The 16,288-nt window shown below is 55.1% G+C and overlaps 1 protein-coding gene across 2 annotated transcripts; it reads right to left on the bottom strand.

The window, feature by feature from the left end:
* Positions 1-352: 352 nt before the first annotated feature.
* On the bottom strand, positions 353-15,622 carry Col9a2 (collagen type IX alpha 2 chain). 2 transcript variants are annotated; one of them, XM_020171689.2, is made up of 32 exons: positions 15,526-15,622; positions 14,310-14,384; positions 13,197-13,232; positions 13,051-13,113; positions 11,989-12,042; positions 11,830-11,865; positions 11,710-11,733; positions 11,339-11,392; positions 10,936-10,989; positions 10,787-10,834; positions 10,529-10,585; positions 10,393-10,446; positions 10,000-10,053; positions 9,322-9,375; positions 9,169-9,222; positions 9,007-9,060; positions 7,507-7,560; positions 7,025-7,078; positions 6,751-6,804; positions 5,726-5,770; positions 5,330-5,383; positions 4,983-5,036; positions 4,690-4,743; positions 4,538-4,609; positions 4,276-4,311; positions 4,122-4,166; positions 4,001-4,033; positions 3,671-3,817; positions 3,381-3,435; positions 2,888-3,076; positions 1,515-1,592; positions 353-1,132 (listed from the first exon to the last, which is right to left on the bottom strand). In XM_020171689.2, exons 1-32 carry the CDS (start codon positions 15,592-15,594, stop codon positions 933-935), a joined length of 2,064 nt encoding a protein of 687 aa, XP_020027278.2. In that variant the 5' UTR covers positions 15,595-15,622; the 3' UTR covers positions 353-932. The 2 variants fall into 2 exon arrangements, with proteins under 2 accessions (XP_020027278.2, XP_073936570.1); XM_074080469.1 differs by lacking the exons at positions 14,310-14,384; positions 15,526-15,622 and adding an exon at positions 13,427-13,845 and having other exon boundaries at positions 354-1,132.
* Between the last annotated feature and the right edge of the window lie 666 nt (positions 15,623-16,288).

Here is a 16,288-nt window from a genome sequence, read left to right as displayed (position 1 = left end):
ACAACCATGGAAGGCAACAGCCAAGTCTTCCAGTCACTCCAAGCTCCTTCTCCAGGACCAGCACATACTGGGTACTGAAACTCACCTGGACCTCTCAGGTGCCAGGCCCTGGCAAGACCGTAAGTGTGCTGTACTTGAAAATACATGACATGGTTGAGCCCTTGCCACAGCTGTACAAAGTCACACAGCAGATCACCACCCTACCTTCACCCCTACATTCTCCCCGCAGATGTTCCTCAAATAGACCATGCCATCCCAGTGTCAACATTTGGGATATGCCCAGATATTCCCACACCCACCCTCCCTTTCTGGAGTCCGACCACCCTTCCCAGGCAATGGAGGCTCAGCAACAACTTCCCATCTGCATCCACAGGAAATTGAGCCCAACAACTCACATCCCAGTTTGTACCCACGATGGGGGCTTTATTTACAGAAAGGCCAGGATCTGGGGAGAAGGAGGTGGGAGAGAGTAATGCCAGAAAGAGAAGGAGATGGGCGTTTAAATACTGAGCTGGGAGGCAGGAAGGGAGTAGAGGGGCTGGATTAAGGATGGTCACCTCAGGGTAGGTATCCAGTAAGTCCAGAGGATAAGAATGGGACAGGACTGGCAGAGACCTTAGTCCACCTACTCCAAGGACAAGATGGCCAGTACAGAATGGTGCAGACTGAGACATCTGTTAACATCCAAGTGGTGCTTAGGGAAGGAAAGCCACCCTATTCCCTTTGGAGTTTCAGCTACAGTGACACTTGCCCTGTTGGTCTCCTGTTTTCACTTTAATGCCCTCCCTTCCCTTCCCAGGTGTTATAGAACTTCTTGTCTTCAGGACCCCTGAGTCCCAAATGAAAGGTCCCAGGAAAGCTAGTTTCCTGAGCTGGGGCTGAGGTGCTTGTCTACCACCAGAATGCTGATGAGCTCTGTCCTAGTCTGTTGCTCATGGCCCCTTGATGGACCCAGGCTCTGTGAGGCGGGCAGAGGTATAGGCTGAAGCTCCAAGGCAGGCTGCAGGTTCACAGAAGCCTGGCAACCCCACAGGGCCTGGCAAGCCAGGTCGTCCTGCCTCTCCTGGAGCCCCTGGGGACCCTCTGTCTCCATCTTTGCCATTGATTGCCTGGCCAGGCCGCCCAGGAAGTCCTGTGGGAGGGAGAGAGTCAAGATATCAAGGCCTCTTGCCATGGCCCTAGAATTCTTAAGGTAGGAGAAAGGAAGCCAAATGGAACCACAAGGAAGAAGAAGCTCTGCCCCAGATACAGAGTCTGTGGTTGTCCACTACTCCCAACTCCCAATCAGTGAACCTGGGAGCACCTGCCTGACCTTCCCCTCTACAAAGTGATTGTGGTAGTTCCAAGGAGCCCACAGGCCTACCTTCCAGTTCCCAGCCAGACTCCACCCAGAGACTCCTGGGTGCTCCCAAGTTGGTTTTGTGTGAGGCCTCCATGGAAGAGACTAAGTGTCCATGGACCAGTAATCCCCAAAGTCAGAGACAGAATTGTGGCTGGCAGGGCCAAGGTCTTACCTGGGATCCCTGGGGGGCCAGGCATCCCGGGGTGTCCACGTCCTACTTCTCCTAGATCACCCTTCTCTCCACGCTTTCCTGAAGACAAATAAGGAAGTCTTAGTTTTTCAGAATTGAAAAATGTTTTCCCAATTTGTTGCTATTTGTTTCACAATCAGCAATTGTTCAAGTATTCTACTAGTTTAAAATAGAAGAAAGCTGGAAATGACCACAGAGGGCTGGTTAAAAACAGGGAGGTCTCGCTGGGCACTGATGGCTCATGCCTGTAATCCTAGCTATTGAGGAGGCAGAAATCAGGAGGATTGTGATTTGAAGCCAGCCCCGGCAAATAGTTCCATGAGACCCTATCTCGAAAAAACCCTTCACAAAAAAGGGCTGGTGGGGTGGCTCAAGGTGTAGGCCCTGAGTTCCAGACCCAGTACTACAAAAAAAAAAAAAAAATGGGGGGAAGGTCTGAAAAAGGGATGAGCGTTTATGTAGTTTATTACAGGGAAGTGCCTAATAATAGCTAGCATTTATTTTATATCATGCAGTAAACTAAGAACTCTATGTAAATTACTTCTGGTTGGTACTGTTAATGTCTCCATTTTACAAGTGATAAATCTAAGACCCAAGGAAATTAATAGGTAACTTGTCCAAGGGCAACAACCAGAAAGTGACAGTCTTGATTCACGCCCTAGTCTTGTGGCTCCAGGACCTGCCTGTCTTACACCTCTTCTGATCTGCCACCCCATCTCTAGAGACATGGAAAGATGTTTATAAAGTACCCCAAAGCAAATTAAAACAAGCTGGGCGCCAGTGGCTCAGGCCTGTATTACCCAACTAGGGAGGCTGAGATCCTGTGATCCCGTGAAGTTTGAGGCAAATAGTTCGTGAGACTACAAATCCAAAATTACCAGAGCAGCCAGGTGCCAATGACTTATGCCTGCAATCCTAGTTACTCAGGAGGCAGAGATTAGGAGGATCCAGGTTCGAAGCCAGCTGGGGCAAATAGTTCCTCCAAACCCTATCTTGAAAGACTCTTCACAGAAACACAAGAATAGGGCTGGTGGAGTGGCTCAAGGTGAAGGTCCTGAGTTCAAGCCCCAGTACACACACACAAAAAAAAAAAAAAAACCAGAGCAAAATGGACTGGAGGTGTGGCTCAAGTGGTAAAGCACCTTCTTTGCAAATGCAAAATCCTCAGTTCAAACTCCAGTCCCACAAAAAACCCAAAAAACTCTATGCTGTAAAATAGAATATTCATTTCCTTCCATTTGTGCAAGGAAAGAACAGAAAATAGGCTGAGCAGTCAGCAACTAACAAAGGCCCCTACACTCCCCTCGGCAAAATCACCATTGCCCAGCCCCTGCCCTACACAAAGCAGCACTCACCCTTGGGCCCTGTGTTGCCAATCTGACCCACAGCTCCCACGATGCCAGGAATGCCCCGAGGGCCAGGGTGTCCGTGGGGTCCTTGCTTGCCTGGGTAACCAGGGGGCCCAGGGGGTCCTGGTGGACCCATCATCCCGGCTGCACCCAGGGCTTCCCTCTTGGCACTCACAGCCACCTCTGCCAGTTGCTCTGGAGGAAGGAGCAATGAAAAGGTCTGTGAGACTGATGTCCCCTCAGTAACACTAGGGAAGGCAGAGTATCCTGAGGGCCCCTGACTCCATTGGTTTGCATATAAAAGCCCCTATGTTTGAGTTCCCCCTTCCTCAGGCCCTGTTTTACAGATGTCCAAGGTCCAGAGTGGTTCTCCAGGGTTCCTCGGCTCCCTGGGATGACCACAGACTCCAGACCCAAAGGCAAGGCCACATGGAGAGGCTGATGAAGAGTCACCATGCCCTGCAGTGGCTGTGGGGAGGAGTTGCTGCCCTTCCCTCACCTTGCATCATCTTCAGCACCACGTCCACGATGTGCTGGTCACTGGGATCTCGGCCCTGAAAGCAGAGAAAGCCTCTCAGGAAGAAGCCCCTGGCTCCTGCGCCTCTGCCCCTTCTGCTGCCATCTTTTCCGCGGGCATTTTCCTGCATGCGTCTCTGATCTGGACACACAGAACCAGCCTCGGAAGCCAGCGGGGCCTCTGACATCTCCCAGCCTTGGGAGGGGGGATATGTAGCATACCCCGAAGAGATCTCCTACCAAAGAGAGTCACCTGCCCTGGAGCCAACTCACCGCCACGCCCTGTCTCCCGGGCAGTCCCGGCACGCCTCGGTCTCCAGCCAGTCCTCGAGGGCCAGGCAGCCCGGGGTAGCCCTGCACCCCGGGAGCGCCGGCATCCCCGCTGGGGCCCGGGTAGCCCGGTTCTCCGCGGACTCCTTGCTGCCAGAGACCGTAGAGTAAGGTGGAGCTGGGTGGAAAGGCGCCGGCCTGGCGCGGAGGGGCGGGGCGGGGGACAGAGTTGGGGGCCCGGGAGTTGGGGGTGGCGGGTCCCAGGATCGCCCGGGGAAGAGGGAGAGCCATAGAGGGGAGGCCAGCGGCGTGGGGAGGGGGGACGGGGCTCACCTGTCCCTTGGGCCCCGGCTCGCCAGACTCGCCCTGCAGGCGTAAGAAAGTCCCGTCAAGAAGTAATGGGGACCAGAGACCCAGTCCCCGCGGCCCGCCCGCCCCTGCGCGGCGCGATCACCTTCTCGCCTTTCTCTCCAGGGAGGCCTGCCACCCCCGGGTCGCCCTGCAGAGAGAGAACGGCGGGTCAGGTGTGGGGGCAGTGGGGGCGTGGACGGACCCGATGCCCCACGCGCGGGACACCTGCAGACGTGGAAGGGGACGCTGGGACTCACCACTCCGCCGCGGGGCCCGGTCTTTCCTGGGAAGCCCTGGAGAAAGCGAGGTGAGGGGTTTAAAGAGCTGCCCTCTCTAGGAGGGTCCACCCCCCCCGCCCCTCCCCGCTCCCCCCCTGGATCCCCCCCTCCAGCCCCCACACGCCCACCAGACCAGAGCCTGGGACCCTAGATGTGGAGCGCTCTGGAAGGTCTGAGCCCCACCCACTCCAGCCCAGCCCAGGGCCCCCTTTTCTAGGTATTTTCTAGCTTCGTTTGGCACCTTGTCTCCTTTGATGCCTGGCAAGCCTTGGGGCCCTGGAATTCCTGGGGGGCCCTGCTCCCCCTTGGGGCCCTAAACAGAAAAGAAAAGCCGAGCAGTAAATTAAATGAAGGGCTTAGATATGCTCCCCACCTCAGCGGGTCTGTGCTCACCTGTCGTCCTTGAGGACCTGGTTGTCCTACTGGCCCCCTTTCACCCTGATCACCCTGAAATGGAAAGAGATGGTCGCACCCAGGCCGGCAGCAGGTGCAGCCTCCCAATCAGGCCCTAGACCCTGCCACTATGAGGACTCATCCATTCCTGCTGTCACCAGCAGGGCGTCCTTTGCTCCATTTCACAGACCAGCAAATTGAGGCCTTACCAGAGAGAGGACCCAGATCCAGGATCCACCGGCGCCAGCTGCTGCAACCCCTCCCCCTCAGAGGCCACTGCACCAGGCACTTACCTTCTGCCCTAGGATACCCCGCGGACCAATTTCTCCTTGAGGCCCTGGCTCTCCCTGGGGCAAGGAGAAATGGAGTTGGGGAGGAGTGGTACGCACTGGATATCTGGGACACGTCTGGCTCACCCACCCTACTCTGGGTCTCAATTAATGGCTTCAATTGGAGGAAACCGGCCCGGAAAGGAGAAAAAGCTTCTGTGGGTCAGTGAATCAGGCCAGAGACCAGATTAACCCAGACTGTCCCCAGGCTGAGGCTCTATCATGAAGCCTCATCCTGGCCCTTCACTGAGTGCAGCACCCTCAGGCTTTGGACGGCCAAAGCCCCTTGGGTCAGTGGAGAGGGCACTGACCTCCTTCCCAGGGGGACCAGCAAATCCAGGGAGGCCCTGCTGGCCCGGCTCGCCCTGCAGGGAAGCACAATTGTCAGGTTAGTCTGGTGACCCAGTCAGTCTTAGCCTCAGTAAGCTTTTGAACTCTGAACAAACTCTGCAACCAGATGAGGAGGGGAAGGGACAGGGAGCTCTTGATCAAGTCCTCTGGGCTCCACTGATTTTCCTGAGTTTGTTTCTCTTCTGGATTTCAAGCCATGCCATCCTTTCTCCACTAAGCCTGGCTGGGGAGTGGGGAGTGGGGAGTGGGGAGTGTGTATGTGTGTGTGTTGGGAGGCGGTGGGGGATCAAGAAGGAAGAAGTGGTTAGACCCAAGGGCCTTGTGTTCAGGCTGAACCTGGTTTGAAGTCACCTTACCTTGTCTCCGGGGCCTCCTTTTGTCCCAGGCTGGCCCGGTACACCCTGAAGAAAGAAGCTGAGATCAGTTTCTGCCCTGGCAAGGGGAGCCCCACATACCTGCTGCTTTGCCTCCCATCCCCAGTCCAGCTTTCCTCTACTTGTGGGAGCAGAACAACAAAACATCCAATATCTTGAACTAGACTACTTTCTACCCTTGCCCAAGCCCCGGTGAGAGGAGTGGGGTACAGAGAATGTCCTGCCTATCAGGGTCTGCGTCCATGGGGAGACATGAGCACACCTAGGTGCACCTGGGCACACAGTGAGTGCTCCTGAAGGAGCACAAGTTGGCGCATGCACAGATAAGCAGCTCTGGCCAGTCAGCACCCCCAGCAGGAGGAAAGGCGAGCTCCCAGGGACTGGGCTTCAGAAGGTATGGGGCAGAGATGAGCCTGAGTGATGCCAAGGCACTAGGTGAGTGGAGAAAGACCTGCAAAGGTCTTCCCTTCCAAGCAGAGACCTCCAGGCCTAAAGGTATGGATGTAACATAGCCACAGCAGTGTTGAGAAGGGAGAGGACAGAGGGACAGTAGATGATGATGCAAGAAGAGTAGGCTGGGGTCAGATGATGGTGGTCATTGCATGCTAAGGTGAGCTGTGAGGTCAAAGATTGAATCTATCCCATCTTAACTGTTTCCCTGCCACTTCAAATAGCTCAGGTATTCAATAAGCATTTAATAATTGGCTAGACTGAATGCTTTTCCTAGACTGAAAGTCATTTCCCAGTGCTTAGCAGGGAAATGGTTACATTTCCTTTAGCCAACATGGAGGATTAGAACAGCCAAAGAAAAGGCCAAATGGTGAAGCCAGCTGGCCAGGCACCACAGAGATAGTAATGAGGTAAGAGGTGGTGAGAGAGTCAGAGCCCGCATGTGGGTGTTGACCTCATTAGCCACTTGCCCTCAGAGGAAGGTGAGCAACAAAGTGCCTGACCGCTCTAAAGCAATCTGTCCATGGGGAGCCCTTGTGACCCCACCTGATACTTACTGCCAGGCCCTGGTGCCCTTGTTTTCCTGGCCGTCCTGCCTGACCTGTACTGCCCTAGAGAGAGGTACAAATTATAGCCCCAGCCAGAGTCCATGGCTTCCACCCAAGTTCAGGTAGGGAACATGTCCAGAGGCAAGGAGGGGTGCCCTGAGACACACTGGGGAGGCCATGACTCCAAGACCTCTAGGATCAGTGAGATGGGACTCAAAGCCCTGAGTAGGGACGGACCTTGATGGTCCTCAATCCCCAATCCCACCAGAACCCACAGGCCTACCTTCATGCCAGGTGTGCCTGGGGTCCCGTCCTTGCCATCAATGCCTGGGGGACCCTGTTTAGGAGGAAAGGTCACGGGAGACTCATGGTGGGGAGATGCCTGGGGTTAGGCCACCTACTTTTGTCCCTCTGGGCAACTGCAGTGTGAAGGTAGGGAATGGTCAGGTCATCCCAGGAAATGCCACCAGCCAACTGTGGGTGGGGACCTGAAGTGAGAAGGAGTTTAGAGGAAAGGGCCACATTGGTCCTCTGTGTGGAAGACAGTGCTCAGATTGCTACAAGCTTCTCGTGACCGATCCTATAGAATCACAGGAAAAGAAACCAAGACACAGGAAAGGAGGCATTTCCCAGGTTACAGGCCAGCCTGTCTGCCACAGGGTTCAGTCTAGAACCCCAGGGTTCTCTTCCACTGGGGGTGTGGTCAAACTGACCAGACTCTGGCCTCTGTCTGGATGGGCCAGGACCTGGACCTATGGCACTTACAGTTGCTCCCTTTGGGCCTGTTATCCCCTGGGGTCCTCGAGCACCTTGGCTACCCTGTAAAGTAGATAGAGATCAGGTCACCTGGAGGATGCCCAGCCCGTCAGGCTGTGCAGAGAGGGGCAACCTGAAATCAGTGCCCTCTGGGTCCTGGAGTCCCCGATGCACAGACCACACTATGCAGGAGCTGGAGAGGGACTTAGATTCTAAGTCCCTGTCGAACTAGGTCTTAGAGGTCAGCACCATCCAGCTAGGCTGGACTGGGCTGGACAGAGGTACCTGGGAGCCCCAGCATTCACTGAGATGAGAGCTCACTTAGGTAAAGAAATACAACAACCAACAGTGATGTGTAGGATTTTGGGGAAGGTCTTGATTTGAATAAGAACTATGAAGACAATTTTGAGGTAATTGGGAAAAATTGAAGATAGATTGGTTATTAGGTGATGTTAGGGAATAATTAGTTAGTTAGTTAGCAATAACAATGTGATTATATGAGAAAAAGTCCTGATTTTTTAGAGGTACATTTAGAAGTGTTTAGGAGTGAGATAACACAACACCAAGATTTCTTGAAAACATCAGATGGGGGTGGGGGCGTACATGTGGCTCAAGTGGTATAGCACTTGCTTAGCAGTGCAAAAAACAAACAAAAAACTCAAAACAAAACAAAAACATTAGAGCAAAGCGGTAACAGTGAAGGAAGGCCAGGAAGTGGGAGAGATGAAGTCAGTGTGGCAAAGTGTTAAAAAAAAAAAATGTGGAACCAAGCCAGGAGGCAATGGCTCAGGCCTGTAATCCTAGCTATTTGGGAGGCTGAGATTTGGAGATTAAGGTTTCAGGGCATCCTCCAGCAAGTAGTTCATAAGACCCCTCCATCTCCAAAATAACCAAAATGATCTGAAGATGTGGCTCAAATGGTAGAGCACCTGCTTTGCAAGCATAAAGTTCAAACCCTAGTCCAAAAAAAAAAAGAAAAGTGGAACCAGGCTGAGGGTGTGGCTCAAGTGGTGGAGCACTTGCCTAGCAAACATGAGGCCCCGAGTTCAAACCCCAGTACTGCCAAAAAAAAAAAAAAGGTGGAATCTGTAAGGCAGCCATGCAGGAGCCATTACAACATTTTCTCTACTTTCCTGTATATTTTAAAGCTTGCATTAAAAAATAGTTAACTGTATTTTCAGCTCAATTTTTCTGTAAATCTAAAAATTCTCAAGAAAGTGTATTAATTAAAAAAAAAAGTAAAATTGTTAAGAAAACTGGGATCCAGACCAAATCTCATTAACCTCGTGACTGATTTGCTGGAATTTCCTTGTCTAACCCCAGTGAACTCTGGCCTGGATTGTGTGGCTTGTCCCAAAATCTGAATCCAGGCAGACTGAACTCTTAGCACAGATGCTCAGATTCCCAGCCTTCAGCCACATGTACAGACAGACAGACGCACACACACGCCAGCCTTGGGTGGAGCTGAGTCCTGCCCAGTACAACCAAAGGGAGTGCCTGAGGACTCACCACGTCACCCTTCTCCCCGGCTCGGCCTGGTGGCCCCCTTGGACCTTCCTCACCCTGGCAAGAAGAGACAAGAATACAATTTGCATGAGCTCAGGGGAAGCAGCACCCCCTTTGCAGCTACAGGAGCTCCAGCTCGGGGCCAGGGGCCAGGAGCAGGCTTACCGGTGACCCGGCAGCACCGATGGAGCCCACCATGCCTTTGTAGCCACGAGGACCCTGGAGAGAGGAAAAGGTTACAGGTCAGTTGTGGCTGCACCCCGGAGGCCAGAGGACTGGTTACGGCAGCTCTTGCAGGACACCCCTGGATTCACTTACTGTCTCTCCCTTGGGTCCTGCCATGCCTGGGTATCCCCTGATGCCCTGGGGACCCTGTCAAGACAGAAAAATGACAATAAGGGCAATTGCAAGGCTCACCTCATGATACCTTTTCTGGCCCCCACACCCTTTCAAGCCTCTTTGAAGTAGCCAGCCTTAGTCCCTATCTCACAGATGGGACTTTGTGGCTCAGAGATGGGAAAGGACTCACCAGGGTCACTCAAAGGAGCAGTGGCAGACCTAGACCTCAGCCAGGACTTCTGGAATGCAGCTTTTTTTTTTTTTTTGGTGAGACTCGTGCTTGAACTCAGGGCCTCATGCTTGCAAGGTAGGCAGTCTTACTGCCTGAGCCACTCTGCCAGCCCACTTTTTGTGATGGGTTTTTTCAAGATGGGGTCTCGGAAACTATTTCGCCTGGGCTGGCTTCAAACTGCAATCTTCCTAATTTCTGCTTCCGGGGTAGTTAGAATTACAGATGTGAACCATTGGTGTCCAGCTGGCTGACAGCTTGGTTCCTGTCCCCTAACTCCTGACAACAAGCCTCATCTTCCTTCTTCCCATCCAGAGACACTCCCAGCTGGACACAGGTCTCTTAATGTAGAGGTCTGAACGGGGGATGACCCTGTTAAGGACTCCCAGGGTGAGAGAGGCAGGCTGCAGTGGGGAAGTGCTCCTTACCGGTGGTCCAGGGATACCTTGTTCTCCAGAGGCACCCATATCTCCCTTGGGGCCCTGGAAGTAGGAATGAGTGATTAGCCCGCAGCCAGATTGAAAGATATACACAGACAAGCAAAGCTACCGGCCACCTTCCCCAGCAAAGGCAGCCAAGAAGGCTGCTTAGAAACCATACCATCCCTTGCCGCAGATGAGGAAACTGGGGCCGAGCAAGGAAAAGGGACTTTCCCAGACACACACTAGTCTAAAACATAGACCTCCTGCCTCCCAGGTTAAGATCAGTCCCCTGGGCCCACAGGGACAAGGGAAGGACTGAGACAGGATAGACTGAGACAGGCCCTTACAGTTATGCCTGCCCACAGCCCTCTTCCTGTGGCCCTCATCCCTCACACTTACTGGCTTCCCTTGGCGGCCAGGGTCACCTAGAACCCCTCGTTTGCCTGGATGCCCCTGTAGGGAAGGAGAGAGCTTAATAGAGGCCCCCTCCGATCACCTGTTCTGCCCTCCCAAGACATGGGTTAGGGGCTCTCACCTTGACTCCCTGCAGCCCTTGAGGGCCTTTCACACCTGCTGGACAATTGGTTGGACACTGGAAAGAAAATCCCACAGTGTGCTGAGGTCTCTCACCTGGCCTGAGCCAATGGGGCAGTGTATCCCCATCTTGCTAACTCCCCAACACTCTTTCCATCTCACCAGGTTGAACCACTCTACCACTGCCCCTCCCCATTACTTACTGACTCCCATCTCCACAACAGCCCCCATCAGCCAGGCCCCAAGCCCTGCTCCTTACCAGGAAATCAGCACTGCCTTCCAGGCCCTGGATGGTTCCTGGGCGGCCCTGAGAAGAGATGGATGAAATTGGAACCCAACCTGACCCTTCCCCAGTCCAAGCCCCTTCCAAGGAACATATGGTCATGCAGGAGGTCTGAGGATACTTACTGGTTTCCCAGGGGGACCTGGGGGCCCCGATGGTCCTTCTGGTCCTGGATCCCCCTGGGAGCAAGAGATGGGGAGGGACCAAGTCATACTACCATCCAGCCTGGCCCAGTTTACCCTTGCCCCTGCTCTAGTTCCTGCCACTGCCCCATCCACTGGCCTTCCAGGGCACCTCTTGAGAGCCACCACCTTGCAAAAATCCTATTAGCAAGGGATGGTGCCAGCTCTTAGCCTCTCTGAAAGACCTACTGCAGGGTGAGCTTAGCAGGAGAGGTTTTTGCCCCAGATCTGGCGGAGCTCCCACTGGCCAGAGCAGACCCAGAAACTACTCGAGAGGCCACCCCAGCTCAACAACTTGGAGACAGAGGGCAAGAGGTACAGTGAGTTGAGGGTAGCTGGGACTCACCTTGGGACCCGGGATTCCAATTTCGCCAGGGAGGCCAACAGGTCCAGGTGGTCCCTGGGGAGCAGAGATGTAGACTCTAGGATGCCTCAAAGAGTCAGCCCACCCTGGACAGGCACCCAAAGCCCCTTCCCACTATGACTATGTGACCAACTCCAGAAAGTCTGACAGAATGGGGCTTTAAGGACAAGATTATCCTAGAATTAGTGAATAGGCCAAGAGTGGGCTGGCCCAGAGTCTCCAGCAAGCACACCCATTTCCTGCTATCACAGCATGCTGGCTAGTGATGATGGCAAGTCCCCTGAACAAAGCCCTTCTGTTGTCCCTCCTTTCCTGAGAGTCCTGGGGACCATGCCCCATCCCTGAGGACTTACAGGAGGTCCAGCGAAACCAGGGCCCTGAAACAGAAGGAAAGGAAATGGGTTTATGACTCCTTCTGCAGAGCCTCCTTACCCACAAAGGGTTCCCTCAAAGCCCTTTCAGGTGGTACTCACCGGCAAGCCAGGGGGACCTGGGAGTCCGGGCTGGCCCTGCAGGAACAATGGAAATAGCTCAGAGACTGGGATCTCCAGAGTCCCTGCTCCCCTCTACCTTAGCCCCTCCCAAATGCTGGCCCTAGGTTGTTCACACTAAGTAACCAGCAGGTCACTTACCTTGACTCCAGGGGTCCCCATGGGACCAGGCTCTCCCTTGGCTCCCTTTAAACCCTGGGAAAGAAAGAGAAGTTAAGGTCAGTGAGGGGCAACCTGTCACTGACCCATGGGGCAGGGCAAGTCCAGAGGACTCTCCAGGCCTAGGGACCTTAGCACCTCCATTTCCCTTTCCCTAGTCCCTGTTGTAACCCCGGGAGACAGGCAAGAAGAACAATTGTCTTTGGAAAGATAAGAAACCAAGACCCAAAGATTTGTCAGCCAGGCCTCACGGCCCCTAGTTTTGGAGTCTAGTAGACATGGGTCTGAATGGTCATGTGGCTGGTGGAGCTGCTCTTGGCAGCTCCTTCTGAACCTTAGTTTTCTCATCTGCAGAAGGAGGTAATCAGGCTTACCTTTCTGGGTGGAAGGGAGACTGGACATGCTGGGAGAAGACAATGTGCTTTGTAATCTTTGTAGGGTGTAGACAAGTTTGGAGGGGCCTTGGTGGCTGGTCCCAGCCCTGGTCATACCTCTTGAGCCAGCATGGCAGAGATAACTCATGGGGTCTCTTGTTTCTCCCATCTTTCAGAAACTGACCCAAGTGTATTTCCCACCAGATGACTGTCACCATGTCCAGGAGCCTGTGGCTTTGGGGAGCCCTGAGAGCTCTGTGGCATCAACTAAATGGTGTCTGTCCCTCTCAGAGCTGTGTCTAGGGCTGCAAAGGAGATGCAGAAGGGAAGAGAGGACAGAATATATGAGGACAGCCCACTAAGTCTACTCAATGTGACTCCTGGAGGCCAGAAATGTAAGACTAAGTCCTGTCACCTACAGACAAGAAGGACAGCCATGCACTGCACAGAAAGCTGAGTCCCTCTCTCAGCTCAGTTGCCAGTGATTCAAGTCTCTCAGGGTGGAAATAAAGTTCCAGTGGAGTGATAAGTCTTACGAAAGTGAGGGGGGCTCACTGCTGAAAGGTCTCCATCCTGCCTCCCATCTCTGAATAGAAGAGCAAAGAAGCCAGGATGCACTTCTGGAAGTCAATCAATGGAGCTCTGACCTACTTAGCACTCAGGTACTCACGTCAATCCCAGGCTTCCCATCTGGTCCATCCGGCCCAGGTTTGCCAGGCTCTCCTTTGGATCCCTTGAAAACAGAGGCAGAGCAAATATTAGCCAGAGGAAAGCAAGGACTGGAAAAGTGAAAAGTCAAGGAGGAAAAGCACTCACCGGAGGGCCAGCTTTTCCAGGTGGGCCCTTGTCCCCCTGCAAGATACAAATTGGTGAGGCAGAACCCTATGCCTCACACTTCCCCAAGTGGTCTCAGGCCCTGCTGGATGGTCCCAGACGCCTTTCCTCAGGCTCCTCTCTTCAGTCCTGGGTCCCCTCAGCCTCGCACTTTTTAGGATAACAGTCCCCTTTCCAATAATAATAAAAACAATTAGGGCATTGAGACCAACCTCAGCCAGCTTGGGGGGGGTGGTCAGCATACAAGTGGGTTTGGAGCATGCTGATGTTGGTAAGGTGCCAGTTATGAGGTATGCAAATGAATCTGTGGGTTCCAGTTAGGCTGGGCAAGAGTGGGGAGAAGATCGGGGCTAAAAGCTAGGAGGGGACGGCAGCAAAGTGTACAGCAGCACTATTTTGGGCTTTGAATCAGGAACACCAGAAGCTGAAGTGGCAATAAGGAGAGTAGATTCAAAATGTTCCCAAGAATGGAAGGACCTCTTTCCCAAGTGACAAAGGACCTTTGGTGGAAGACAGGCAGCCCCCGAGAGGCCCCCAAGCATTCCAGAGCCTGCAGCGCCAGAGCCTGGCTGGCGCCCAGGGCCCTGTGCTTGGGGGTGGGAGCACCAGGCTGAATAGAAGTCTGTCCAGACGGTAAACATCCAGCCGACCTCCTGGGGGAGCCTCCAGAATGAGGTATTTAACCCTCACCACGCTAGGGAAGGCCGGGGACAAGCCCAGTTGGTTCTAAATCGGGAAAAAAAAGCTAAGAGAAGAGACGTTGTCAGTGGTCTGGCCAAGGCTCATCAGGGTTAAGGCGTCTCCTACCCCAAAAGGAGAGGAGAGGAAGGGAGGGGGATAAGGACTCGCTGTGCGTTGTGGCAGCAGACAGAACAGCAGTCCCTTGTCGGAGGGCGACTATAACGGTCCCTGCATTTCAGGGCTGCCTTGAGGTTTTCGCTCAACAAACAAGCTCCTTATGGTCCCAGCCGGTGCCGCCTACTGGCGGCAGGGGGTACGGACACCCCCAGGTACTCCCAACCCCACCTCCGCGCTCACAAAGTTCTTCTTTGTCAGCTGCCTCCCTCCCGCTCCTGTCCCAAGTTAGACACTCACGTCGATGCCATCCGAACCAGGCACTCCCGGCGGCCCTGGGGGTCCCGGAGGCCCCCGTTCTCCCGGCGGACCTCTCTGCAAACACACAGGAGTGCAGCCCTCAGACAGCGCAGGGAGCTGGGCGTCCCAGGAGGAGCAGGCGACCCTGGCTGGAAGCCGGGTCCTAGGGTTGCAAGTCCCCCAGAAAGGGAGCTCCGTAGAGGGAGCCGCGAACTCCCTTTCACTGAGAACCTGCGGTGTACCCGGGCCTGGAACCACCGTCTTATTAGATGGACGCACGCCCAGAAAGACTGAGGGTTCATGGCCACTGACAGGAGTAACGCGCCCATCCTCGGTCTGGTGTCGTGGTGGGGAATAGATGGAGACGCGGATCGCTCAAGCAAATCACAGATGCTACGCAGGAGTGTGCGAGCCGACTTTGGTCCTCGATAAGTGGTAGCCCGTAATATTATTTAAAAACGAACAATAGGTACCAACAGAGTGACTAGGCACCTCCTCCTCTCCCCCTGGTGCGGGGAAAACCCAACAGGAAAAGGGGTGCAGAGAAAGGAGGCGTAGAGAAGGAAAGCGGGCCCTGTCTTCCCACTCGCAGCATCCCTTCCCTGGCACTGCCACCCCTGGGGTGACCCTCGTAACCGGCCAGTCCAGACCCAGGCAGGGGTTTCGCGCTTGCCGGGTGCACATTGCCTCTCCAGGCCAAGAAGTGCCAGGCTGGCCTTCCGCAGCAACACCCGCACACGGGTCACATTAGGGGCCCTCAGCCCCCAGCCTAGCCTTCGGAAGTGGACGTGGGTGCAGCAGAGGCCCCCGCGGGGCGACAGTGGCGTCTGGCTAGAGCCAGAGCCCCCCGGGAGGCGGAGGCTCTGCAGCTGGGTGAATGGGCACCATTGTGTGTCCCGCCACCTGGGCTCTCCCGGCTGCCAGGACCCGGCGCCAGCTCCTGCTCCACGCTGCCTGTGCTGGGCAGGGCCGAACATCTCAGAACAGGGTCCCGCTGACTCCCTGGCTCAGTCACCTCGCTTCACCCGGCCGCGATACGCACGCAGTACGCGCCCTCGGAGGTGTCCGCGCCGCGCCCTGTCCTCAGCTGCCCTCTCCGGCTAGGGGGTGTCAGCAGAGGATGGGGGGCAGGCAGGCCCGTTCCCCAAGATTCCTGGATCCTCAACCCCAGACCCTGCACCCAGGATCCCGGCACCCGAGTGGCCGCAGAACTTACGATCTGCGCCAGGGCGAGCCCGAGCACCTGGAGAAGAACAAGGAGGCTGCGGGGGGCCGCGGCGGCCATGGCGGGGCGGCGGGCGCTGGAGGACGGGCGCCGGGTCCACGCACGCACCGACGGCGGAGGCTGCTCTAGGCCCCGCGGGTCCGGCCTCCTGAATATGCGACGGGGCGGGGCGGAGGCTGGCGGCTCTGTCACCTGAGAGCACCGCGGAGAGGGAGAGGGAGGCCCTGCGCCCTCCGCCCGGCTCCGCCCCGCTCCCTCCGGCCGCCACTGCCCACCCTAGTTCAGGGCTTGCCAGAGGCCAGGAAATCCGAGGGGCGTCCGAGGGGCGTCCCGGGATGCGGGACCAGGACAATGGTCCTGTTTCTCTGTGACGAGGCCCTTCCAACCTGTCCTCCAGGACCACCCCCGACCTGCAGCCCCATCCTTTATGGCATATGCCCCGTCCAGCTGCCTCAGCCTGTGAGCACCGCCTGGCTAGGGCCTCTCTCCTCCAGGGCCCAGGCTCATGGGCCTCGGCTCTGTGAAGCTCACACACTAATGTCTCTAGCACAGGGACCCCTCACTCATCTCTTCTCCAAGGGATCTCCCCCATCTTCATGGAAACAGCCACCACCTTATTCCAGCAGCCTCTGTCTAGATTCCCTTCGCTTCCATTCTCTTCAGCAGCCTTGGTAAAAGCTTTGGAATCTGACACTGTCGCTAACTGTCGGTATGACCAGAGACACCTCAAACTACCTATAGGAAGTCCCAGTTT

This window comes from Castor canadensis, chromosome 7 (genome assembly GCF_047511655.1).
Source record: "Castor canadensis chromosome 7, mCasCan1.hap1v2, whole genome shotgun sequence".
NCBI classification, from domain to species: Eukaryota; Metazoa; Chordata; class Mammalia; order Rodentia; family Castoridae; genus Castor; species Castor canadensis.
This window is presented reverse-complemented; position numbering and strand designations above follow the sequence as displayed.